The sequence below is a fragment of the Myotis davidii genome, unplaced genomic scaffold (assembly GCF_000327345.1).
Source record: "Myotis davidii unplaced genomic scaffold, ASM32734v1 scaffold135, whole genome shotgun sequence".
Lineage (NCBI taxonomy): Eukaryota > Metazoa > Chordata > Mammalia > Chiroptera > Vespertilionidae > Myotis > Myotis davidii.
The window spans coordinates 3,692,125-3,718,137 of NW_006289813.1; the positions used below are offsets into that span (position 1 = coordinate 3,692,125).

A 26,013-nucleotide genomic window follows, 5' to 3' on the forward strand; every position below is an offset into this window, starting at 1 on the left:
GGGGAGCACCGCTCAGCCAGAAGCGGGGCTCATGGCTGGCGAGCGCAGCAGTGGTGGTGGGAGCCTCTCCTGCCTCCATGGCAGTGCTAAGGAAGTCTGACTGGTGGACATCCCCCAAGGGTTCCCAGACTGGAGGGCACAGGCTGGGCTGAGGGATTCCCTTCCACCCCCCTGAGTGCACAAATTTTTGTGCACCGGGCCTCTAGTTAATACATAATTCCAAATTAGTTAGCAGTAATGTTTATAGACCCTGGATTTTCCAGGTTAGTAACTCTCCTTTTAAACTCTACACCAGAGAAAAGTTAATACTGTACTCAAAATACTAAAAGTATTTTCACCACCACTAACTTATGCTATGAAAATCTAACACTTAACTTTCTCAAATGTGCCAGTTAAACTGCCTAGTGATTGACATTTGTGATTGACATTTGTCTTCTGTACACTAACTCCCTGTGAGGGATGAGGCCGGGGAGAAACGCACACATTGTTTTCAGCCTTCCTCTACACCAGTGGTTCTCAACCTTCTGGCCCTTTAAATACAGTTCCTCATGTTGTGACCCAACCATAAAATTATTTTCGTTGCTACTTCATAACTATAATGTTGCAACCGTTATGAATCATAATGTAAATATCTGATACGCAGGATGGTCTTAGGCGACCCCTGTGAAAGGGTCGTGTGACCACCAAAGGGGTCGCGACCCACAGGTTGAGAACCGCTGCTCTACACGGTCTGAAAGGCCTTGCCATTCTTTGTGAAACTGGCATCCACATAATTTGTGTTTAATATACTGTTCTGAGAGCTTCTCACTTCTCTATTCAATTAGAATTCTTAAGAAACAAAACGAAATAACTCCTGCCTGTTACTTAAGTTTATCGTTCTATGGGACTATGGGTTAGATTACAGGGGTGGGCAAACTTTTTGACTCGAGGGCCACAATGGGTTCTTAAACTGGACCGTAGGGCCGGAACAAAAGCATAGATGGAGTGTTTGTGTGAACTAATATAAATTCAAAGTAAACATCATTACATAAAAGGGTACGGTCTTTTTTTTCAATAGTTTTATTCATTTCAAACGGGCTGGATCCGGCCCGCGGACCGTAGTTTGCCCACGGCTGGGTTAGTAACTTAAATGATCTGGTTTAATTTTTTTTTATTTTGGGGGGGGCATGGAGCTTGGAAGGAGACATATTTTAGAAGCAAAACAGTCTTTTTTTGTTTTTTAAAAAAATTCAGCAAGACAAAACAACTTCCAGTTTTGCCCACATTTGAGTGTGAAGGACTGCACCTGCTCTGTACCAGAGATGAGCTGCAGCCCGCTCTGGTGCTTCTGTCCTTGTCACTGCTCTGGAACATCCTCCCACCTCCTTCCCATGGTCTGTGACCCTCTCCATTCATAGCCCAGGTTAATTCCCACATTCTCCAGACTGCCCTGGGCCTCAGGACCTGCTCTTGCCTTTGATAGTATGAAAACTTTTGTGGACTGCAGTCAGAGGCCTGGGTTTGTGGTACAACTCAGTCACTAAGTGTTTCCGTAGGAGAGTCACACTGCTTATCTGTGATGAGGGGATGGTAATAGGCACCCTATTTGCCTCACAGAGTCAGAGTGAGGTTCAAACATCATGCCTGAAAAAGTGTGGTCCAAACACTATCATTTCAACTCATTTTGCACTTTGTGTGAGTGCGTATTACGTATAAACTATGCTTGTATAACTGTTGATCATCTTTATAATACTCTACTAATTGCATTGCTTTTTTCAAAGTGTTTTCATGTACATCATCATACACACATGATATACTTCATCCTATCTAACCTTTGAGACTTATATCTATATTTTAAAATATGTCCCATCTATTACTAGACCATAAGCCATAGTGCAGAAACTGTTTATAATATCAAAGAATTATAACAACTTTTACTAGTATAGCACGATTAACATATTCACTGTTGAGGGAACTTTTTCTTTGTGCAAAATATAACAATCCTGAGAGGCAAAAACATAAAACAACAACAACAAAATTACTTGAAACTCTGTAGCTCAGCCCTGCCGCGCGCTCCCGCCGTTGGCCGGCTCCCAGCTCCTCCCTCCACCCGAGCTGCGCCCCCGGTAGCCTTGTGGAAGCGAGGCCACAATGGCAGATGAGATCGCCTAGGCTCAGGCCGCTCGGCCTGGTGGCGACACGATCTTCGGGAAGATCATTCGCAAGGAAATCCCCGCCAAAATCATTTTTGAGGACGACCAGTGTCTTGCTTTCCATGACATTTCCCCTCAAGCACCAACACATTTTCTGGTGATACCTAAGAAGCATATATCCCAGATTTCTGTAGCAGAAGATGATGATGAAAATCTTCGTACATTTACTAGCACACTATTCATTTTCTTGCTATTTATTTATGTTTAATTCTCACCAAAAGATATTTTTTTCCATTGATTTTTTAAAAAATATATATTTTGTTGATTTTTTACAGAGACGTAGGAAGAGGGATAGAGAGTTAGAAACATCGATGAGAGAGAAACATCAAATGAGCTGCCTCCTGCACACTCCCTACTGGGGATGTGGCCACAACCAAGGTACATGCCCTTGACCGGAATCGAACCTGGGAACAAAAAAAAAAAAAAAAGAAACTCCGTAGCTCATCAATAACTACCGTAAACATATAGACATCACTTCCTGCACGTTTTCCTATGTATGTCTATGTATATATACAAATACACACATGTATTTGTGTGTGTGTATTATATATATGTACATATGTATATATACATACATATGTACATATATATATTTGAAGGTATCATGATGTATATATTTTACAATTGTTTTTCACATACCACAAACTTCTTTTACATGAATAACTATACTTCAACATTGCTTTATTCACCGTGTAGTATTTGATCCTATAATTTACAATCAACCCCATATTATAATTCTTAGGCATAGGACAGAGATGACTGAGAAACAGAAGAAGCTAACGAGAAGAAAGAAACCAAGGAGGAAAAGTAAAGAAGAAATAAAACTCAAGATGGGAAACAGAAACAGTGACTTAAAGGAAGCAAACAACAAATAAAAAATAGCAGAGAGAAATGGCAAAAACTCAGGAGAAGAAAAACAGAAATTTTAAAAATATTTGAACAAACAGAAATAAGTATAGGGATACAGAGCATTAGGTAAACCAAAAAGAGAGGAAACCAGCCTTTAAAAGAACAGAAGATGAAAACCTGCAGATTTTCCTTTACTGTTCACCATTCACAAGGAAAAACCTCCTTGGTTCTGAACTTTGAACAAATGCTAGTATTTTCCTCTCAGTTTGGGGTTTTGAAAAGCAAACTCTTAAAAATGACTTGTTTCCCTCAGTTAAAAAGAAAAAAGAAGTCCTCCTACTATTGAGTGTCTTTAATAAATGTTGAGTATTGTTGGAGTACATGTGAAAGATGTAATTTTCAAAATATCTTCAGCAACACGGGAATGCAGTTTCTCTGCTTTCTTGCCTATCTAACATACTGACAGTCAGCAGGACACAGTTGGAAAGGCTTAAGCGCCTTTCCAGAATAAATGAGTAATATGCATTCTTACACCTGCCCTTGGCTTAAACAACTGCTCAGCCCATAGCATAAGCTATGGCCAGTGAACTAACAAAACCACATAGGGAAGGTAGGGTTCCCAATCAAACAGGCCTGGTAAGCAGCAGGGAGACATGGCTAGCTGCCTGTCTCTGAAACAAACCCCCTAATGTGATAGAAACTTGTTTCAGGGCACACTAGATGAAAGTACAGTCAATACAGAAGAGTTTTCTTCATCCAGAAGAAAAATGGCAAAAAAAGAGGTGATGTCAGGGATTGAATGGAGGGCTTAGAATAAAAATAATGACCTTTCCAGGATCAGCAACTCTGACAAGATTTACTTATGAAAGAACCATATTGGTCTTCCGCAGCATTTATACTCCTTTATAAAATGAACACACCGACTAGGGTATCTGGTGGGTAATCACATTCCTTCTTGCTTCGTTTTATCACTACCTTAGTACTTGCCTCAGAGCAGTGGTTCTCAATCTTCCTAATGCTGCGACCCTTTAATACAGTTCCTCATGTTGGGTGACCCCCAACCATAAAATTATTTTCGTTGCTACTTCATAACTGTAATTTTGCTACTGTTATGAATAGTAATGTAAATATCTGATCTACAGGATGTATTTTCATTGTTACAAATTGAACATAATTAAAGCATAGTGATTAATCACAAAAACAATATGTAATTATATATGTGTTTTCCGATGGTCTTAGGTGACCCCTGTGAAAGGGTCGTTCGACCCCCAAAGGGGTCGCAACCCACAGGTTGAGAACCGCTGGCTCAGAGAGAGGAATGGAAGTAAAACATAGACATTAAGATGAGCTTATAATTCTATGCTCTTCAAAGTGATATTATTTTTGTTTTCTATTTAAATTATATTTACAATTGATGTCCACCCCCCTTTTCTTTTTATTTAGTTCTAGACTCAAGGAAAAAAAAAATTCATTAATGAGGAATTACTGTTCACTGTAAAAGTCTCAAATCTCAAATTTATTTTATTTCAGAATATTAGGAATTATGATTAGAAACTTATGTTAACCATTGCAAGGTATTATTGGTTGATTAAGAAAAGGTAAAAAACAAACTAACACACAAAACAAAAAAATTATAGAAATAGTGGAAACTCTAACCATCATCTTGATGGATCTACTGATAGTAGTCAAATCCAGAGAAATAAGTTCTTAAAAATATCAATGACAACCTTGTAGACGAGAACAACAAAACACTGAGCACTGATTATTCCAGACATCCCGCTAAATCCTTTAAAAATAGCATCTCATTTAATCCACAATTTAACCCACCAGGGAGGTACTATTATTACCCCCAGTTTACAAATTAATGAGCAGGGTTAGAAATGTTATATAATTTGCCTGAGATCGCACAGACAGTAAATTTCCAAGCTGGGATTCAGATTCAGGCCTGACTCCAAATCCCATACTCATAACTACTCTACTATTTATATTACTGTGGAAAATGATGGGTAAATGTGGCAGGAACTTCTTGTTCAAGGTGAGCAAACTTTTAATAACTTTTATTTTTATTCTTCAAATAATACAAGGATTATAATATTAGGGATATGGACTTAACATCTTCCACGATTTAAAGAGGGCTAGACAATTTCTTACCAACAGTTTGACCAAGTCCTGAAGTCACTTGTCTGGCATTATTAAAAACAACAACAACACTACTTTATTTGAAAATACGAAAAATATACAGGCTAGCTCAGGTAGAGAAACTAGTGCAATATAAAATCACAAGTGATAATGTCTTCGAAAACAAACAGAATTAAATTGTTGAGCCAAGAATGATTGACTATTTCTGAACTCTACAACTTCCTAGCTATGAGGTCGTGACCCTAACCTTTAGTTACTTAACCTTTCTGGGACTCAGATTCTTCCCCTATCATTTGCGCATCAGAACAATATCTAGCTTATAGTTTAAAAAGATTAATTGGTGTTTCTTAAATGTCCACTAAAAGTGGGCTTCTAACTATAACTTTGATTTCTACTAAAAAAGGGGCCAAGCCTAATATTTTACCTATCATAATCAACTAACTTATCTGCACACAAGGTACAGAACAATATTATTACATGTAATGCATTATCTGCATTAATACAGGAAGGAGAAGAGATAATAACAATTCAAAGTAGCGGGTAGTAGAAAGATTATTAATGAATGTCTTTGGAAACGGATTTTGTGGTTTGTATTTATACATCCTAAGTGTCCTGGAATCCACATCATATAACATAAAAGAGGTTGCCTTTATAACAGTGGTTCTCAACCTATGGGTCACGATCCCTTTGGGGGTCGAATGCCCTTTCACAGGGGTTGCCTGAGACCATCAGAAAATGCATATATAATTACATATTTTTGTGATTAATCACTATGCTTTAATTATGTTCAATTTGTAACAATGAAATTGGGGATCACCACAACATGAGGAACTGTATTAAAGGGTCTCGGCATTAGGAAGGTTGAGAACCACTGCTCTATAACTTTGTTGATCCTCTGTGTTTTGGTTCAGTACCAGAGAGATAGAAAAAAATCTGATCAAACGTTTCATAAAAACATTTATATATCTATAGCTGAAAATGGCAACCAAATCCTAGATTTTGTTCTTTGTTACTCCTCATGCTACTTATTTTCCACATGTGATCTTTTCCATCACTTTGAAGGTAGGGCATTTGTCTAAAGAGTGATTATTTCCTTTCTGGCACTAGGGTTGTAATTCAGGTAGTGGCCACCTGTTAAATGATGGGGCCTTTTTATTGATTCCATGGTCAATTGTCTATGCTTTTCCCAGGTGTGCTTAACTAACACAAAATAATTATAGCACATTATCCAGCCGATTAAGCTTTTAAAGTAAAAATATGTGTTGAACAATAAAGGTCCAACTTGCTCACCAGATATTATGTAGTATTATATTGCTATAATAATTTAGCAGTGAGGTATTGACACAGGAATAGACAGAAAAATTCATGTAGGGTAATAAAACTGAAAAATATACATAAGAACTTACTCTATGACAAAGAACACATTTAGTATCAGTGGGGAAACTCAAGATTATTCAATTACTAGAGGCCCATTGCAGGAAGATTCCTGCAAGAATAGGGCTTCCTGAGGCTGGAGCTCCCTCTGTCTCCACCGCCTTGCTTCCTCCCTTCTCCGCCACTTCGCTCCCTCCCTTCTCCGCTGCCTCGGGTCCCTCCCTTCTCTGCTGCCTCGCTCCCTCCCTTCTCTGCCACTTCACTCCCTCCCATGTCCACTGCCTTGGCTCCATTCCCTTCTCCGCTGCTTTGCCCCCTTCTGCAGTGCTTGTCTTCCTTCTACACTGTCTTCAGCCTTCGATCCGTGCCTGTGTATGCCATCTTTGTTGGGTTAATTTGCATATTGCTCTGATTGGCTGGTGGGCATAGCAGAGGGATGGTCAGTTTGCATGGTTAGTGATTTAGAAAAAAATAGAGTTATAATATTAATCTAATGTAATAACACCAAATCAATTCCATGTGGATTAAAAATGTCAAAATAAAGTAAAAACAAAACCATAAAAATACTAGAGAATACTATAACTAGGTATTTATATAATCCTGGGATTAAGAAGATGTAGAGAATGGCACTGGACAGAAAACATGAAGAACAAGATTGCCAGTTAAAACTCCATGTTAAACACACACAAAAAAACCTATAACCTCCATAAATAAATTGTAAGGCAATGACAAAATTGTAAAAATATTTAAAAAAAAGATATCCTTAATATTTAAGAGCTTTTATAAATCAAGAGATATATAATCACATTAGAATATACAATTAACAACCACAATCATAACAATAATAAAATATAAATGGTCAATTAAAACATTTTAAAAGTTCAACTTTACTAGTAAACAAAGAAATACAAAATGATATATGGTAGAAGCTGGCAAAGATTAGTATATCTATATCAGTTATCTGTGATATATTATGACACATACATGCTCACATAATACCTAGAGTAAGGGGCAATCAGTAATTTCATTTATTGCTGGTACAGGCAAAAAGGATTCAACTTCTGGAATGCAATCTAGCAAAAATGTCATCAAAGGCATACCTGAGCTGACAGAAGTTTGAGTGGCTGGGAGAGGGGCTGGCTGAAGGGAACCCTCTGGGTGATGTAAAAGTTCTAGATCTTGGTTTGGTGGTATTTACATGAGTGTATATAATTGTCAAAACTCATCAAGATAAACAGATACAAACTATGTATTTTCTTTTTTGTTTTAAATATATTTTTATTGATTTCAGAGAAGAAGGGAGAGAGAGAAACATCAATGATGAGAATCATTGGTTCTCTGCCTCCTGCACGCCCCCTACTGGGGATTGAGTCCACAACCTGGGCATGTGCCCTTGACTGGAATTGAACCCACCACTCTTCAGTCTGCAGGCTGATGCTCTATCCACTGAGCCAAGCCAGGTAGGGCCAAACTATGTATTTTCTTATAACTAAGTTATACTCAAAAACAAAAAAACAAACAAAAAGAACACACATTCGACTCAGTTTTACTTCCTTTAGCCTAAGGAAATAACAGTGAATCTGAAAAATATTTTACTAATGGATTATTCACTGATGAAGGCTTATAATATAAAATCAGATGAATTTTTCTATTCTTGGAAAAAGTGAAAATATAAAATATATGAGGATGGATTAAAAACACATTAATCATGATTATGTGTGATATATAAAATTACTAGTGATTTTTTCCTGTCCTTTTATAATGTTTTATATATTGAACATGTATTATAAACACAACTTAGGTTATTTGAAAAATCAATATGACAGTTAGTATTAATTTCATCTAATCTACACTAATAAAAGAGAAACATGGTAATTGGCGTACGACCGCTACTCTTCCCATTGGCTAATCAGCAAGATATGCAAATTAACTGTCAACCTATGAACCAGGAAAGTATAATTTGACTAGTGGCCTGGGGCACAAAATTCGTGCAGGGGGGGGGGGAGTGTCCCTCAGCCCACCCTGCCCCTTCTCCAATCGGGGACCCCTTGGGGGATGTCCAACTGCTGGCAGTCAGACATCCCTCTTGCAATCTGGGACCGCTGGCTCTTAATTGCTCACCTGCCTGCCTGCCTGATCACCCCTAACCTCTCTGCCTCCCTGCCTGATTGCCCCTAACTGCCTCTGCCTGCCTGCCTGATTCCCCAAAACTGCTCTCCCCTGCTGGCCTGATCTCTCCTCTAACTGCTCTCCCCTGCCAACCTGATCTCGCTCTCAACTGCCCTCCGCTGCCAGGCTGGTCACCCCACAACTGCTCTCCCCTGCTGGCCTGATCTCGTCCTCAATTGCCCTCCCCCTGACAGCTTTATCTTGCTCCCAACTGCCCGCCCCTGCTGGCCTGATTGCCCCTAACTGCCTCTGCCTCAGCCCCACCACCATAGCTTTGTCTGGAAGGAAGTCTGATGCCTGGAAGATGGCCAGTTGACCTGGTCTAATTAGCATATTACCCTTTTATTAGTATAGATAGGTTATATAGGATAGGATTGCTTAAATGAGAGGGGGGAGCCTTTTCCAGCAGGAGGAGATGCAAAAACCAAAGCAAAACCCTAGCCGATTTGGCTCAGTGGATAGAGCCTCAGCCTGTGGACTGCAGGGTCCCAGATTTGATTCCTGGTCAAGGCCCATGCCTGGGTTGTGAGCTCCATCCCCAGTAGGGGGCGTGCAGGGGGGCAGTTGATCAATGATTCTCATCATTGATGTTTCTATCTCTCCCTCTCCCCTTTCTCTCTGAAATCACTAAAAGTATATTTAAACAAACAAACAAACAAACAAACAAAAACTGCCTTTAAAGAGATCAAACAACTGCCTAGAAGTTATGCATCTTTGTTCACTAAATTTCACCTGGAATCTTACTACTTTTGTTTTCTATCATGTTTGAAGCATCATTTAACTTGTGGAGATGGTTAAAGTGCCAAAGTGCTGTTGATAACATCTTAATTGTCTGTGTACAATGGGAATTTCCATCCTGTACTTACAGGCTTTGCTGTTATCTGGAACATCATTGTGAAATGACTTTTTACTATATTGTGCTAATCCCCAGAACCCTTGCTCTTTAAACTTTCTTTCCAATAGAAATAAACCACTAATGCCCAGGTAGCTTTTATCTGTTCCAAAATTATGTGTGCTAAAAAGAAAAAAAAATTCTGGAGAGAGTCAAATTTATGATAGTATATTCCCAGCATAGAAAAGATAATCTTGTTCACTCTCCTCTTTTCCCATGATTGCTAAATTTATATTCACTAAACTCTAAGCCTCAGCATTTTATAATCTCAATTCAGCTAATCAACATGCCTTACTATACTTTTCTCTTTTTCTCAACAGATTTCAAAATAGAACCATCGAGCCCTAGCAAATTTAATGAATATACTTACATTCCTTCTAGGTCACAGATAACTTTATCTGAAGTAAATTAACATTCACCTTTTCTTTATGTATTTTTCTTTGAGGTTTTTACAAGAGGATTGTATAACTAACATTCTGCCAATTTAATTTACAATGTTTAGTTTGTGTTGCTTGAGTAATTTGTCAAGCCTTATCAATACTACCCGAGTCCCATACACCCACCTCCCTCCCTCACACCTAATATTTCCTGAGCATTTCCTTAGAGTCAGGCACTATGTTAACTACATTACATAAATCATCTCACTTAATTTTAATAATAATTCTGATATAGGTGTTGTTATCTCCACTTTACAGGTGAAGAAATAAAATTTTACAAGAGAGGTTGCTTGCTCAGGTCATTCAGCAATCATTGTTGGAGCAGGGATTTGAACCCAGGCAGTCTGATTTGCCAGCCCACTTATAATTAGGAGATAATTCAATATGTGGGATTACAGAGAGCCTCCAGGATAGTGCATTTCTTTAAAGGGATGTGGAAAGTATTCCAGAGATGAGAATGGTAATATAAGCTGTAACCAGCTCCAGAAGACAGGTATTATTTAGAATTAAAGGTCTCTAAAAGTCAAGTTGAGTTTTTCTTCTTATCCCATTGATTATTACTTCACAGTGAAATCACTGTTGGTAGAAGCTGGTGTTCTGGAAGCAGCATGAGATCTTAAGTGTGACCCACAATAACCATTTACTACTGTATAGTCTTGGGCAAGTAACCTAACTTATTTGAGGCTCAGTTTCCTCATTTATAAAATGGGAATAATACTGATTATCTGATGGAATTGTAAGAAACAAATCTACCACAACTGGTCCCTAAACTATGAGCCCCATGAGGCTCGTAGGAGGGTTAATGAGAGAAGATAGCATAAGGGTCCTAGCAGTTGCCTGCAATACAGTTGACCCTTGAACAACGCCAAGGGGGTTGGTTAGGGGCGCCAACACCACTCAGTCAAAAATCTGTATAACTTCTGGTTCCCCTAAAACTTAACTACAGTTGGCTCCCTGCACCTGAGAATTCAACCAACTTCAGAGCAAAAGCAGTATTTTTGACTCATGGTTGGGAATCCATGGTTGAGAAACCGTGGTTTGCAATGCAAAAATACTGACTGGTTGAATCTGAGGATGTGGATAAAAAGGGCCAACTGTATTTATTTTAAAAAAATCTGCGTGTAAGTGGACTCTCGAGGTTCAAACCTAAGCTGTTCAAAGGTCAACTGAACAGCATATGCAAATATTTGCTTCAAGAATGAATTGGTGGGATCCAGAACCACCTTCATCTCCTATGCTAGGAGAAGAATAAGAGTAAAAAAGGCATAAAAGAATGAATATTTAAAGTATGAGTGACTTCTACTCACTTATTTTATATAATTTTATTAATTAATCTGAATAACTTATAATTGGCTAAAAATATACTTCACCAGTGGTTTTAAAAGAAACAATGAGATATCACATTAAAGTACCTATGAAGATGTGTCCAAACAAAAAATTCTGTGAAAATAGAAATGTTCCACAAGTAAAATAAACTAGACACTTAGACCCTTCAGAAAATTAGCCTAAAACAGATCATAGACCTAAATGTAAAATGCAAAAGTATAAAGCTGCTAGAAGATAACATAAGAGAAAAGCTACATGACTACATGGTGATGACTTTTTTTTTTGATAACATCAAAGGGGTGATCCATGAATAAAATAATGGATAAGCTGAACTTCATTAAAATTAAAAATTTCTGCTCTGTGAAAAACAATGCTAGAGGGAAGGAGGGATATTAACAGACTAGGTGAAAAGGTGAAGGGATTAATTGGGGTGGGGGGAGTGGCCAGGGAGCGGTCAATGGGGGAAAAAAGAGACATATGTAATACTTTAAACAATAAAAAAAAGTACAAATTGATAGTTACAAAACAGTCATGGTGATAGAAAGTACAGCATAGGGAATATAGTCAATAATATTATAATAACTATCTATGGTGTGAGGTGGGTATTGGAAATATCGGGGGTGAGGGGTGGGGTAAACACTTTATAAAGTCTAACCACTAAGCTATACATCTGAAACTAAAACAAAATAATTTTGAAAAAAATAATAAATCAAGAAAATAAAAAAAATGAGAGAAAAAACAAACAAACAAACAACAATGTCAAGAGAATAAGACAGGCCACAGACTGGGATAACGTTTGCAAAGACATATCTGACAAAGGATTGTCACTCAAAATATGCAAAGAACATGTAAAAGTCAGCAATAAGAAAATGAACAACCGAATAAAAAGTGGAAAGAAAAACCTTAGCAGATACAGAGATGGCAAATGGCATGTGAAAAGATGATTAACATCAGAGGTCACTAGGAAACTGCAAATTAAAACAACAATGAGATAACATTATACATTTAGTAATAGATTGCTTGTAGGGCTGAAATCCATAACACTGACAACACCAAATGCCAGTGAGGATGTGGAGCAACAGGGACTCTCATTCATTGCTGATGGAGATATAAAGTAGTATAGCTATTCTGGAAGACAGTCGGTAGTTTCTTACAAAACGAAACATATGACACAACAATCTTGCTCCTTGGAATTTATCAAAAAACTTATGTCCATACAAAAAACTACATATGGATGTTCACAGTAGCTTTATTCATAATTGCCAAAACTTGGAGGCAACCAAGATATCCTTCAGTAGGCAAATGGATAAACTCTGGTGTACCTAGACAAGGGAATATTATTCAGTACTAAAAAGAAATGAGCTATGAAGTTATGAAAAGACATCCAAAACTTAAATGTGTATTACTAAAAGAAAGAGGACAATCTGAAGAGGCTACAAAGTGTATGATTCCAACTACATGACATTCTGGAAAAGGCAAAACTACAGACATAGTGAAAAAGATCAGTGGTTGACAGGGTTAGAGGAGGGATGAATAGTCAGAGCATAGAGAAACTTTAGGGTGGTGAAACTATTCTGTCAAGTACTATAATGGTGGATACATCTCATTTTATATTTGTCCAAACCCATAGGATATACAACATCAGGAGTGAAGCCTAGTGTGTGGACTTTGAGTGATAATGATGTGCAAATGCAGATTCATCAATTGGAAGAAACATACCACTCTGGTGAAGGAAGCTGATAGTTGGGATGACTATAGGGGGTGGGGGAAGGGGAAGGGAGAATATGGGAACTCCCTGTATTTTCTCTCAGTTTTGCTGTGAACCTAAAACTGCACTAAACATATAAAAGTCTATTAAAATTTTTCTGAAAAAGTCATCTCCATATTCATCTGGTTTCACTGGAAAATTGTCAAATATTTAAAGAGAAAATAATACCAATTTTATGTAATCTTTCTTTTTTCCAGAAAATAGAAGAGGAGGAACTACTTTCCTTATTTTATGAGGCCAGTATTACCCAGATACCCCTACCAGACAAAAATAGCAGAAAAGTAAAGAGTAGTATTACTCATGAACGCAGACACAGACATCATCAACGAAGTATTAGTAAGTTTGATTCAGCAAATTAAAAAGGGAAACACATCATGATCAAGTATGGTTTATTACATGACTGCAAGGCCATTTAAGATTTGAAAATCAATGAGTGTAATTTATCCTATTAATAGTCAAACAAGAAAAGCCCCATGATCATATCAATTATACACAAAAGTATTTGACAAATTCAACATCATTCATGTTGAAACTCTCAGTATACTAGAAGTTGAAGGGAACTTCCTCAACATAATGAAAGGCACCTACACAAAACCTGTAGGATTATTTTAGGAGAGCTTTTCAGAACGAAGAGCAAGATTATTCAGAGCTAAGCATCTCAAGAAGAGATACATTGAAATTTGTACCTGCTTTATTAAAAACAGAAGGAAATCAGGCTTCGTATTTTTAAGAAGTTTTCAAAGGAAAGCATTTCTCTGAAAATATTACTTTTTCACTAAGCACTGCAAAGTACCTTACTTAAGTCTTGAGAAACTAACAGCCCAAAAGCAAGTCATAAAAATGATATTTACTTGGGAGTATAAATTGGAATGACATTTTGGGAGGGCCATTTGAAAATACTTTGCAGAAGCCGAACATGCATACCCACCAAGACAGCGATTCTCAACCTGTGGGTCGCGAACAATGAAAATACATCCTGCATATCAGATATTTATATTACGATTCATAACAGTAGCAAAATTACAGTTATGAAGTAGCAACAAAGATAATTTTATGGTTGGGGGGTCACCACAACATGAGGAATTGTATTAAAGGGTCGCGGCATTAGGAAGGTTGAGAACCACTGCTCTGAGGCAAGTACTAAGGTAGTGATAAAATGAAGCACTAAGAATTTCAGTTTTAGAAATTTATCCTGAGGAAATTGGCAACGACAAAGATAGGAGGATGTTTATTACAATGTTGTGTACAATAAAAAAAGAAAAAAAAACTGGAAAGAGCCTAAATATCTAACATAAAGTTGATCAAGAAAATTGTGGTTCATCATATTTTGGAATACTAGATGGCCATAAAAACAAAATATTAAAATTATATCATAAAATTATATATGGCAAGGAAAAGTATTCACTATATATTGCTGAGGGGAAAAGCAAGTTATAAAGTTGTAGTATTATATGATCACGTTTCTGCTTAAGATATGTCTCCACATAAAAATATCTGGAGGGGTATATACATGTATAAATTAATGGTATTTATTATTGAGTTTTAGATCACATGTGATTTTTATTTATTTTTTTTGGGAGGAGTCTGGCTTTTCTACAGTAAACATATTTTCCCTATATAATAAAAATATTAAAATGTTTACTGGAGGCAACCATGCAATTGATTGTTAGTGCTTTTCTGACTCTTACAATACTGAATACTGTAGGTACTATGGGAAAGTGGTGAGGGCAGAGAGATAGATAATGAGGAGGCAGACAGACCTCCCTTGTGCATTGTTTTTCATGTCCATTTGTTGTAAAGCTTTAGGTTACTCTTAGACTTAACTATCTGGAAAGAATTTTTAATGGAACATAGCAGTGAGTAGTTAAGACTCACAGGATCGCAATATCCTCTCATAGATTTAATTTTTCTCCTCTTCCTGGAATGCTGATTTTGTTGCATAAGGAGCAGGTGGCTTTCTTTTTTATAAGTCTCTTGACTGCCTTGTCAGACACAGCTCTCTCAAAACTTTTTTGGGAGCTAACCAAGCTTTATCTAAACAAACCTAAAATGACATATGGACTTCATCCACATGGTCATATGAATCCTTTGGCTGATGACTCTAGCCATGTATCTAATCGGTTTTATAAAATCCATGCTTGGAGAAGGATTCTATATGAGAGTGCAATGCTGTGAGGAGAAGGAATGTAGTGGCAAACAGGCCCTTGCTGCTACCCTGGAATCTGGTGCCCATCACTGCCACCAAATATTGGCAATATATATCCCAACAAAGGGGAGAATCCTAATAATTTTGAGTGAAAAATTTCTATCATGCATTTCAGCTTAGATCTACTAATAACACTTCTTTAAATGCCTTGCTAGACAGTGAAATCTGGGAATAATTATCAAACACCATATATAGTGTTTACAATAGAATCATATTTCTTTTCTTTCTCTCCCCTTCCTACTTTTCTTTTTTGCATAAAAAATAGAATGCTGCTGAATGGTACCCAAATGTCTGTTGTATACTATGCCAATACAGCAGCCCAGCCAAAAATGCAAATAGAACAGTTTGCCAAGTAAAAGAAAACATAACAAATTGGTAATGGTTTCTATCTTGACAGAAAATGAAAATGATCCCTCAATGTGTGGTCACTCATGCGGACACATAAAAATGTCTCAGAAGCAATCATTTTACCTCAGATAACAGACCCTGACAGTGCTACAGCACTGGCTGACTTTCACTTCTGAGAAAAGCGGCAACCGTGACCTACAAAATACTCTGGGAGCTGTGTAATTTATGCATAACACACAGGCACATGCCATATACTTCTAATATTTGCTATAAATCATTGTGAATACAAGACTTCTTTTCTGAGTGCAATATATACTTTACGAGAGATGATCTAAATCACCAGAGACTTGATAAAGCCGAACTGGTTTATTTATGAACAGAAATGATGTTGTTCCTTATCAGGCTACAGAATTTCAATAGTCTATATTTCAACAAGAGGGCATTATACAGGGGACCCAGGCATTATATATGATTCTGTATAGTGCCTTGAATACTAAAGGCATTTTATTAAATATTAGAAAAAGCAAATACCAGAAAAATGTGTAGGTACATAGTGCACAGTACTGATTTTCTGTTTAGGAGGTTACAATTACAGTCAGAAATGAACCCCGGAAGACATGGTAATGGCTCCTTTAACATGTTTGCCTTCCCTCTGCCACTTATTTTTGCTGAGGACTGGCCAACATCATTGACCAGTGATTTCCCCCCTATCAAGTGAAGTTTCCCCATTTGTTTAATTTTCTAATGAGCATGTTAGAACAGTGGTTGTATTGTGAAAGTACATCAAAAACAATAATGACACTAATTGATATCTGAAGCTAATGAGGAATTCAAAATGAGAAAATACTGCACCAAAGGGACGAGGGAGAACCTTGGGAAGTTAAATGGGCTTGCCAAGTTGACAGTAAATTTGAATCCTGTGGGTTATGAGTTTCAAATGGAACTTCTGGGTTTAAATTTGTTGGTGACTTTCCTGCTCAATAAAAAAGGACTTAAATGGCTTATAAAAAGTAAAAAAAAACATATTGGGCATCAAACTGCTCTTACAAAACACCCTCTTGATGAGTTAAGTGTAAATGAATCAAAAACACATGGATCATATTTCCTTAAAAAAATGCATATGGATTCAAAAATAAGGGGAAGAAAACTTGGCAAAAACATTTTTTTTTGTGTGTGGTGACTGAACCCAAAACATTTGAAAGATATTTTGAGACATTCATGGAATCCAAAATAGAACTAAACATGTCCAGTCATATAAAGAACAGAAAGTGCTATGCTATGCAATGTGCATTTATCTCTATGGGTTAATCAACACTCACTGAACTTCACCTCTGGCATAGAATTATGGGAAAAGCCAGCTTCTGTCTTTAAGCAACTTAGAATTTAAGTATAAACAAATATGTAAGTAATACAAACCTATTAAGAGAGACCCAGGGCTTTAAAAAAATTTGGCACAACTCAGATCATACAGAAACCATATATAGAGAAATACACAAGTACTTTCAGGGTCCTGGAGTAGCTAGGATTCATTGCATTCAAATCATCATCCTCTCAGCCCTTTTGATTCAAGTTATCTATAGCTGCCGAGTCTTATTTGCTTAAATGTTTTCTTAATGAGTGTTTTTATGTCTTTTTTAACGTGTGTCCCAGCCTCTTTCCTCCACCCTCTAGATTTGTGAGTGCACCACAAATCTTGCTGACTGGTTTCCTGGAGGATGGGAGTGCTGAACAGAGTTTTGAAATAGGGAGAGATGCTGTCTGGCAGAGAGGAGTGTGGCTACGATTCTGGGTTGGGGTAATGGCACATGTGACAGTTCAGAGGCTCCAGCGATGAATCATGTGTGGGGGTGACCTGCTGGCTTGCACGCAGCAATGTGCCTGAGCCAGGGTGCAGTGGGAGATGGAGGCAGTAGGTGTGGGGAGGCTAATATACTACATGTGAAGTCAACTGAAGGGCAGAGGAGTGTGATAAGGGAAAACACAATTCTTGTTCTTTTTTTCTTTCTTTTTTGCCAGTATAGGATAAAGTGCTAAGCACAGGACGCATACAAGTCATTAATTCCTTTATTTCTTAACAGTGTCTTAAACAGCTGAAAAATATCCAAAGATAAAAATAAGTTAACTATGCATGTATTCCTAGGATCCTGTAGGTAATAAATTTGAAGAGAAACTTGTAGGATTATGAAATGGATTAGTGATTTCTAAAATGTTTGTGGGAAAGTGTAAAAACATTAATGATTTAGAATCTTTTAAGGCTGTTTTTTCAGTTGTTTAACGTGAGTCTTATCAATAGTAGATAATCTAGGGCAGGGATAGTGTCCTATACATCTTGTGTATTTTGCACTGGTTAGCACAAAGCTGGGATCACAGTAGGCACTCAATAAATGCTTAGCAAAGTGAAATGAAGTAAAGGGTGATGAGCCCCTACAACAGTGGTTCTCAACCTTCTGGCCCTTTAAATACAGTTCCTCATGCTGTGACCCAACCATAAAATTATTTTCGTTGCTACTTCATAACTGTAATGTTGCTACTGTTATGAATCATAATGTAAATATCTGATATGCAGGATGGTCTTCAGTGACCCCTGTGAAAGGGTCGTTCGACCGCCAAAGGGGTCGTTTCCCACAGGTTGAGAACCGCTGCCCTATAACAAGGAGGGTATGATTGAAGGCAAAGTTTGAAAACAAAGGGATGATGTAGTGGAAATGTCTCTGCTCTGAGCCTCTTTGTTCCTGGTGAACAGAAAGAAATCAAAGCCCTTACCATCCTTCATCATCTTCTACTTCCATTTCAGAAACGTTGTCTTCAGGAGTTTCAGCAATTGCTTGCGTGAGTTTAGATTTAAACTGGTTTAGCAGCGCAAGGGTCTGAAATAAGAATACATTTTTTGATAAGGATAAATGTAATTTTAGAAAACACACTTATATTTGTTAGAAAGAATATCCTACCAGGATGGAAAACACTTAGATAAACTTCTACTTTTGGAGGAAAATAACAAAACTGTCTTCCTGCTGCAACAGTGATTGATATTCACAATCCCCGACATTACCCTATTTGCATCTGCACCAACATTTTACCTCAGAGATACATGATTACTTTCTTACTTGGAGAACATAAATTTGCTTATATAGAAGATACTTACATTTTCACATGCATGCTTGTTACTAATAGTTAACTTTTTACTGTCCACAAAACAGGGAGGTACTTCATTAAGATATTTATAATAAAAGTGTAATATGCTAATTAGACTGGACAGCTGAACGTCCTTCTGGACGACCTTCGGACAAAGTTGGGGCTGCAAGGGCCGAGGCAAGCCCCTGTGGCTGTGAGGACTGAGCCCCTTGCACGAATTTCATGTATCAGGCCTCTAGTGTAAAATAAAAAACAAAACACTAACAAATAGTATTTGTCATTGAACAATTTCCTAAAAATGTAAAAAAAAAGGACAGTACTGGGGAAGGTGAAATAAACGGACACATTAACTTTGGGAAGATGGGTACACTGGAGTGATATCTTTAAAAACTATTTTTATGTGCTAGAAACTTTAAGGTGATCATTCCCTTTGATTCAATAATTCCAATACTGGGAATACATGGAGAAAAATTCTCTGAGACACAGAAAATGGCTTATGTGAAGGATGTGCATTCCAGCAACAGTCACCCAAGTGGGAAAATGGAAATGTTAAAAGTTTATCCATAAAGAACTAGATACATTTGGTAATAAGCAATGACTATGTTACTAAATTCTATACATGAAATATTTCATTCTATTGTTAAGTGAAAGAAGTAGGATATAAAGATCGTGTATAGTATGTTTTTTTAGAAAAGGGATCATTCCTTTGATTATTGTTTGGCTCCCTTGCCCTTCCTGAATGAGCAGAAACAAGTGCTTACAATTTGATAATTCCATTGTCTCTGGGCTGTACTTTAACAGTCTACTCCAGAATTTGAGCAGAGAAAAAAAGTTGAATAAGATTTTTATTCTACGGCTTAAAAAAAATATAATTAGAAAACAGGATAAAGTATTATCCATATATAAAAATCAAGTATCTAATTAAAATATTGATACATGGAATTTAGTACCAAAATATATTTCATAAGGAGAAAGTTGTATGATAGTTCAATATGTGAATAACAGGTATAGTAAGGAGTCACAGTAAATTGCAAGGCTCCAGAGTTTATCTGCCAAATACCATCGACACCACAGTTCATGAAAAAATTAAGTTGGTTTTACTGGTCTAGAACCTAAGCTTAATGAAGACAGGTGGTGTCAAAATAAAAGCAAAAGCAGTATTGCTAAAAAATGATAGTGAAATGTGCTTTATATGTTTCACAAAATTTAATGCCCACATAGACAACAGCTGAAAATATACACATCACCGTAACTGCTGAATGACATGATTTTGAGAGAAAAACTATTAAGTCCTGTAGAATACCCTTATGGGCATTCTGAGGGCTGCCTGATGGGTTAGGGTTTAAATATTTTATCCATCTCTAGAGTAGTAATTATAGGACTAAGCTCTTTTTTAAAAAAAATACATTTTTATTGATTTCAGAGAGGAAAGGAGAGGTGAGAGAGACAGAAACATAAATGATGAAAATCATTGATTGGCTGCCTCCTGCACACCCCATACTGGGGATCAAGCCTGCAACCCAGGCATGTGCCCTTGGCAGAAATCGAACCTGGGACCCTTCAGTCCACAGGCTGACGCTGTATCTACTGAGCCAAACCAGCTAGGGCAGGACTAAGCTCTTCAAACATTTAACAGATAAAGAAAGCATCCCTTGTTTTTAAACCTTATTCATTAAAATAAATCTACTTTTATTGTATTTTGTTTACTGTAGAAATATTAGAAAATAAAGAGTAACAAAACAAAAATATTATACAACTACTCAGAATAACCACTGCTGACATTTTGGTATATATTCTTCAAGGTTTTTTATGTGTTTATGTGTGTGTATGTGCTTAAATACTTATATTTATATTATATAAATATCTATCTTCATCTATCTATCTATCTATCTATCTATCTATCTATCTATCTATCTATCTATCTATCTATCATTTATCACTTAAAGGTAAATCCCATCAAATTGTAATGGTGGACTTTTGTATACTTGGAAAAGGGGATAAAGAAACATGAAAACAAAGGATACTTCTTAGTGAAATGAAATTTTAAAACTCCCTAGCAAATTACACTAGACCTGGATCTTTTTCCTTGAGTCGAAAGTGGCAAGGCAGTCCGTTTTCAGAGCCAGTTAATGTGCTACTGGCATTTCCTCAAAGAAGGGGGGACTATGACCAACAAAAAACATCCTCTTGGCCTGGCTTAGCTTCTCCTATTCAAGGCTGGGCTTTTTCTAGCTGCATTCTAAAGGCAAGAGAAGACACTAGGCAGAAAAGCAAACATCACAAAAGTAATGGGATACAGCACAGGGTAAAGAAGATAGGATCTGCATGGAGGTATTTCTGTTTGCCATCTACAGGGGAACCGGTCTGGCTTTTGCCAAAGGATGAATGGTCAACCACCTGCCGCACCACTAGGGCCTTCCCAGCACGGAGAAGCTGCTCTGAAAGGACCCACCTTGGGAAACTGTGCATATCTACACATAAGGTCTCTCAACTGACCTCTGTCTCCAGTCCTGCCCCGGTTCAGTCCAGTCTCCTTACTGTGGCCGGGTTGAAGCGATCTTTCCAAATTGCGAATGAGATCATAATACTTCCTCCATTTGATGGCTGCCCACTGCCCTTAGGGTAAATCTAAACTCCTTATTAAGGCTCAAAAATACCTTCCTTGAATGAGCTGGCTTCTGCTTATCACCTCTCTCCTTCTCATTTATGTTCCAGTCATACTTAACATCTTTTCGTTCTTTGCAAAGAGATCAAAGACTTGTCTTATACTGTTCCTTTTGTCTAGCCACACATCTCCTATTCAAACTTCAAAGCTCAGCCTAGAAATCATTTTCTGAGGTAGGCCTTCCCACATTCTTAGGACATGTTTGGTCCTACTACTATACAGCTTAGGTACAGGTATAGTTCCCTGTACCTAAGCTGGCATAATGCTCCCCCTTTTTATTGGTATTATTGTACCTGTTTAACTGGCTCTTTTTCCTGATAGCTCAGAGAGGGCAGGGATGTGCCCACCTTGTTTAGCACCAAATACAGTGATTAGTACATGGTAAGTTCTTAATAATTATTTGTGAGGAAGGAAAAAAGAGGAATGCATGAATAAGAGTAATCCTTAGATCTTTGGTAGTATATTCATTGCAGTGTGACTCCAAGAAAGCAAGTTAATAATGTACTTTTTCTTAATTTTATTTGCTGTTCCATTTCTTTTGAAAACTGTCTAAGTTAGTTATTTGCAATTATTATTTCCTATACTTTACTTCTTGTTAAACTTTCCCTATGACTATTTTCATGCTAAGTAATGATGCATGCTCCTTTGTTATCGGGAATTAGGTGTCATTTATAGCAGAGTTCCTGATAGATTTATTTATCCAAATAGTCTTGAGCTTTTTAATTTACTTTTATTTTGCCTATTTTATTTATACATCTACAATGGCATATATATATATATATATATAGCAGCACTAAAGAGAAAAGATTTTCGTCTGCCCCTTAGCTTTTCAACATGAAGGGCACTGAGGGAGATTTATTTTATTGAGGGACAAGTGCTGCATGGTGTGTATGGTGGACTCTCAAATTGTTGAGCTGATTCCCTATTTCTTTTTATTCTGACTTCTGGCAATCTTCCTATATTACTAGTTAAAGAAACAGGAATACTTGCAATGAGCAGAATTTTGCAATATGATTTACAGTAGACGTCAACTAGTAGACCAAATGCCTTCTCTGCAGGCAACCTGCAGTTTCAAGGGGATCTGGCTGGTCAGCTTATAAGATGCTGGGCCAGAAGAGCCCTTCATCGTCACCACTTCTCTACTTCATAATGGTCACTTAGCCAGAGGTTCCACCTAAGAAACTGATAATATGTGGCTTTATGAGGCTCCCGTGCTTGATATGGGAGTACAGATTTAAAACCTGAAAGTTTAGGCTTTGCATCTACTATGTGTGGAAAGAACTCTATCCTCTGGACTTTTGCATGAGTGGCCAAGGTCCTTGGCACCCCGCCCTATATAAACACGTGCTTTTTCATTGCTAAGAGATAGTGCTTCCCCTGATGTATAATCAAATTAGGCTCCATTAACAATACTTGAGACAGTTAAAAGGCAATAAATTTAGTTTGTGAAATTACCTGGTCTTCCCGGGAAGTTCCCTTCTTGGGCTGCTGCTTCCTCAGAGCTTCATACTTTTGCTTTTCTCTTCTGTATTCTGCAACAGCACCACCTAGAGCAGCCTCTTCCTCTGAAGAATGATAGACTATTCTTAGAATAAACGTAAAAAGGCTCTGTGGATTCATGTTAAAGTCTATGCTCTTATCACTGAAGAGGAGGTCAGAACCTGGGGCTGGTTTGCCTCCATTAATTAAAAAACCAAACCAATAAATTCGCCTAGCTCAACAACTATTTCCTAGATTAGAAAGTGACTGATGTTAATTTATCAACCAATTTTATACACATCTTTATTATATGCTGAACTATTGCAGTTGTTCTCTATTATATTTGAGTATAAAATCACCTATCTCATTTTTAGAATAACTATGATTTTCCTGAAATTCAGTAATACCATTTTATATTATTCCCTTGCCTTATAATATACTCTCTTTCAATATTGATTGATTTTTTCCAATTACCTGCTACTTCCCCCCCACCAGTGAAACAACAATAATAATAATAAGAAGAAGAATAGTAACAAACAACTTCACTTTGATGGAATTATAATATGTAAATATATCTAGCAAATAAGTCAAGACAATTACCAAAAGCAGGCAAAAATAATTTTTACTAAATTACAAATTAGAAAACAAATGTATGCATTTGATCCTGCAATAATTCCATGTGAAGATTAGTTAACATCTGGAGTTATAGAATACAGTTTTGTTTCAAAAAACAAGTACTGTACTAATGTTTTTTAAAAAACATTTTTACTGATTTCAGAGAAAAAGAGAGGGAGAGAGAGATAGAAACATCAGTGATGAGAGAGAATCGTTAATTGGCTGCCTCCTGCACACCCCCTATTAGAGATCCAGCCCGCAACCCAGGCATGTGCCCTTAATCATAATCGAACCTGGGACCCTTTAGTCTGCAGGCTGACGCTCTATCCACTGAGCCAAACCAGCTAGGGCGGTACTAACATTTATAATACATTACATGTATACATATTAATGAAAATTTGTGACTGAAAAAACAATAACCTGTCACTTGTCATTGACTGGTAAACCAAGAGGAGCCAGAGGTAATCAAGAACGCTAGTGGTCCTGGCCAGACAGCTCGGTGGTTAGAGCATTGTTCCGATACACCAAGGTTGCCATTTGATCTCTACTCAGGTCACATACAAGAAGCAACCAATGACCTTATCAATAAGTGGAACAACAAATCAGTCTTTTTTAATCAATCTAAAAAAAAAAGAATGCTAGTAATCTTTCCACTTAAGCCTGGGTTTATTTGCCTCTTTGTTACCCATTTTAAAGAGTATTATTAATGTGCACTGTATTAATAATCAGCCATTTTGTTCAAGAGATTTTCTAGTTAAAAAAAATGTGTGAACCAAGAAACACATTTTAATGGTTACCTACTAGGATTGTGATATTGGTCAAAGGGTACAAATGTGTAATTATGTGGGATAGGTAAGTTCTGGAGATTTAATGTACAGCATAGTGATTATAGATAATAATATAGTATTATATAGTTGAAATTTGCTAACGGAGTGGATGTTAAGTCTTCTCACTATATACACACGCACGCACACACACACACAAATTGTAACTACATAAGATGACATATTAATTAGCTTGATCGTGGTAATCATTTCACAATGGCTTCTCTAGTTCTTGGTCTTCTGAGATACTGTATTTAATTGCCTGGTTTAAGGATATCTTTTCCCACCTCCTCTTTTAATTTCTAGCCCAAATGTATAGGCAAACAGCTTGACAAAAGTTGTAAGGTTGTTGGTTTTTTATTATGCACATTTATGGTGCCAGGATTAAGCCTGCTAAGGTTCCACATGGACTTCTTGGAAACGAACTCAAACACTTTTACACAGTACACACAGCCAAATGAAATAATATATGCTGCACAAACCCTAGTGTGTGAAAAATCAGGTCCATTCTTTTACTTTTTAATGGGCCTGTCATATTAATATAAAGTCCTATTTATAATGTGATCAACTATAAAAGATCATAATACATTCATTTTTCATGTTTCACTTTCTCAGCAGTATACTCTGTGCTGATTTCGTTAGTTATATATTTCAGTTCACCAACTCTCTGTTTACTTGTATCTAACCAGTTTTTGAAACACAAACTAAGTCTTTGATAGTGATAATTATGTGGGTTTTTTTTTTAAAAAAAATTTCTAGATATTCTATTTGGTTCTTTTAAAAATTCACCTACTCTTTTTGATAACCTTAGTCTTTGAATATAATTTTTATTCCTTAAAAATCTCTACTTAAAACACACTTGTTATGTTGTATCTTTCATGCTGTTCTCGGGAATCCTTCTGTTATGTCTTCCGACTCTCTCCCTAGAATAGACATTTCTCTGAGTGTTTTCTAATTTTTAATTGTGAGTTTATCTTCAGCTAGAGCTGCATCTGCACCATGCTCCATAGGCATCCTAGGCACCCAGGATTGTGTAAAAATTTCTACAGAGAACTTTTGCATTTGTTTCTACCAGGCAATTAAGGGGTTCCACTGGTTCAGAACCATTTTTTTCTAAGTTAATTTCTTGGCTTAGGATTCTTGTACCATATAGATAGTGTAGATTATGACTTTATAACCATGGCTGGTAGAAGTGTAGAGTTTTGATTTTGATTTATTATGACAGACTTTCCCCCCCTTTCCCACACATAACTCTGAAAAATAGCAAGCTTCTTTGTGGCCTTACTGACCAGGTGGGCAGTTTTTGTAGTTTCCACCTCTCTTGACCCGAGGCCACATCTCTGTCCAAGGGTGAGATTAAAAACCCAGCTTCTAGCTATTAGAGCCTACATCTGGTTCCAATATCCCCCTGGGCAACTATAGTGTCAGCTTGTTCACTTCAAGCTCTGGTTATGCTTCTTCTTTTTGGTACCTAGGACTTCCCTCTCCCCTTTCTCTCTCTCTCTCTTTCCTTGCTTCCTTCCTTCCTTCCTTCCTTCCTTCCTTCCTTCCTTCCTTCCTTCCTTCCTTCCTTCCTTCCTTCGTTCTTCCCTTCTATC

At 37.2% G+C, this 26,013-nt stretch overlaps 1 protein-coding gene and 1 pseudogene across 2 annotated transcripts in view; one reads left to right on the forward strand and one right to left on the reverse strand.

The window, feature by feature from the left end:
• The window catches only part of CWC27 (CWC27 spliceosome associated protein homolog), a 198,341-nt gene that overhangs the window by 10,249 nt on the left and 162,079 nt on the right, over window positions 1–26,013 (reverse strand). For both annotated transcript variants that reach the window (XM_015563070.1, XM_006762421.2), the window contains exons 12-13: window positions 22,953–23,062; window positions 18,464–18,567 (exon numbers count right to left, since the gene is read on the reverse strand). In XM_015563070.1, the coding sequence (XP_015418556.1) occupies window positions 18,464–18,567; window positions 22,953–23,062 (214 nt within the window). The remainder of the gene's footprint in view (window positions 1–18,463; window positions 18,568–22,952; window positions 23,063–26,013) is intronic.
• Window positions 2,035–2,435, forward strand: LOC102752555 (annotated as a pseudogene).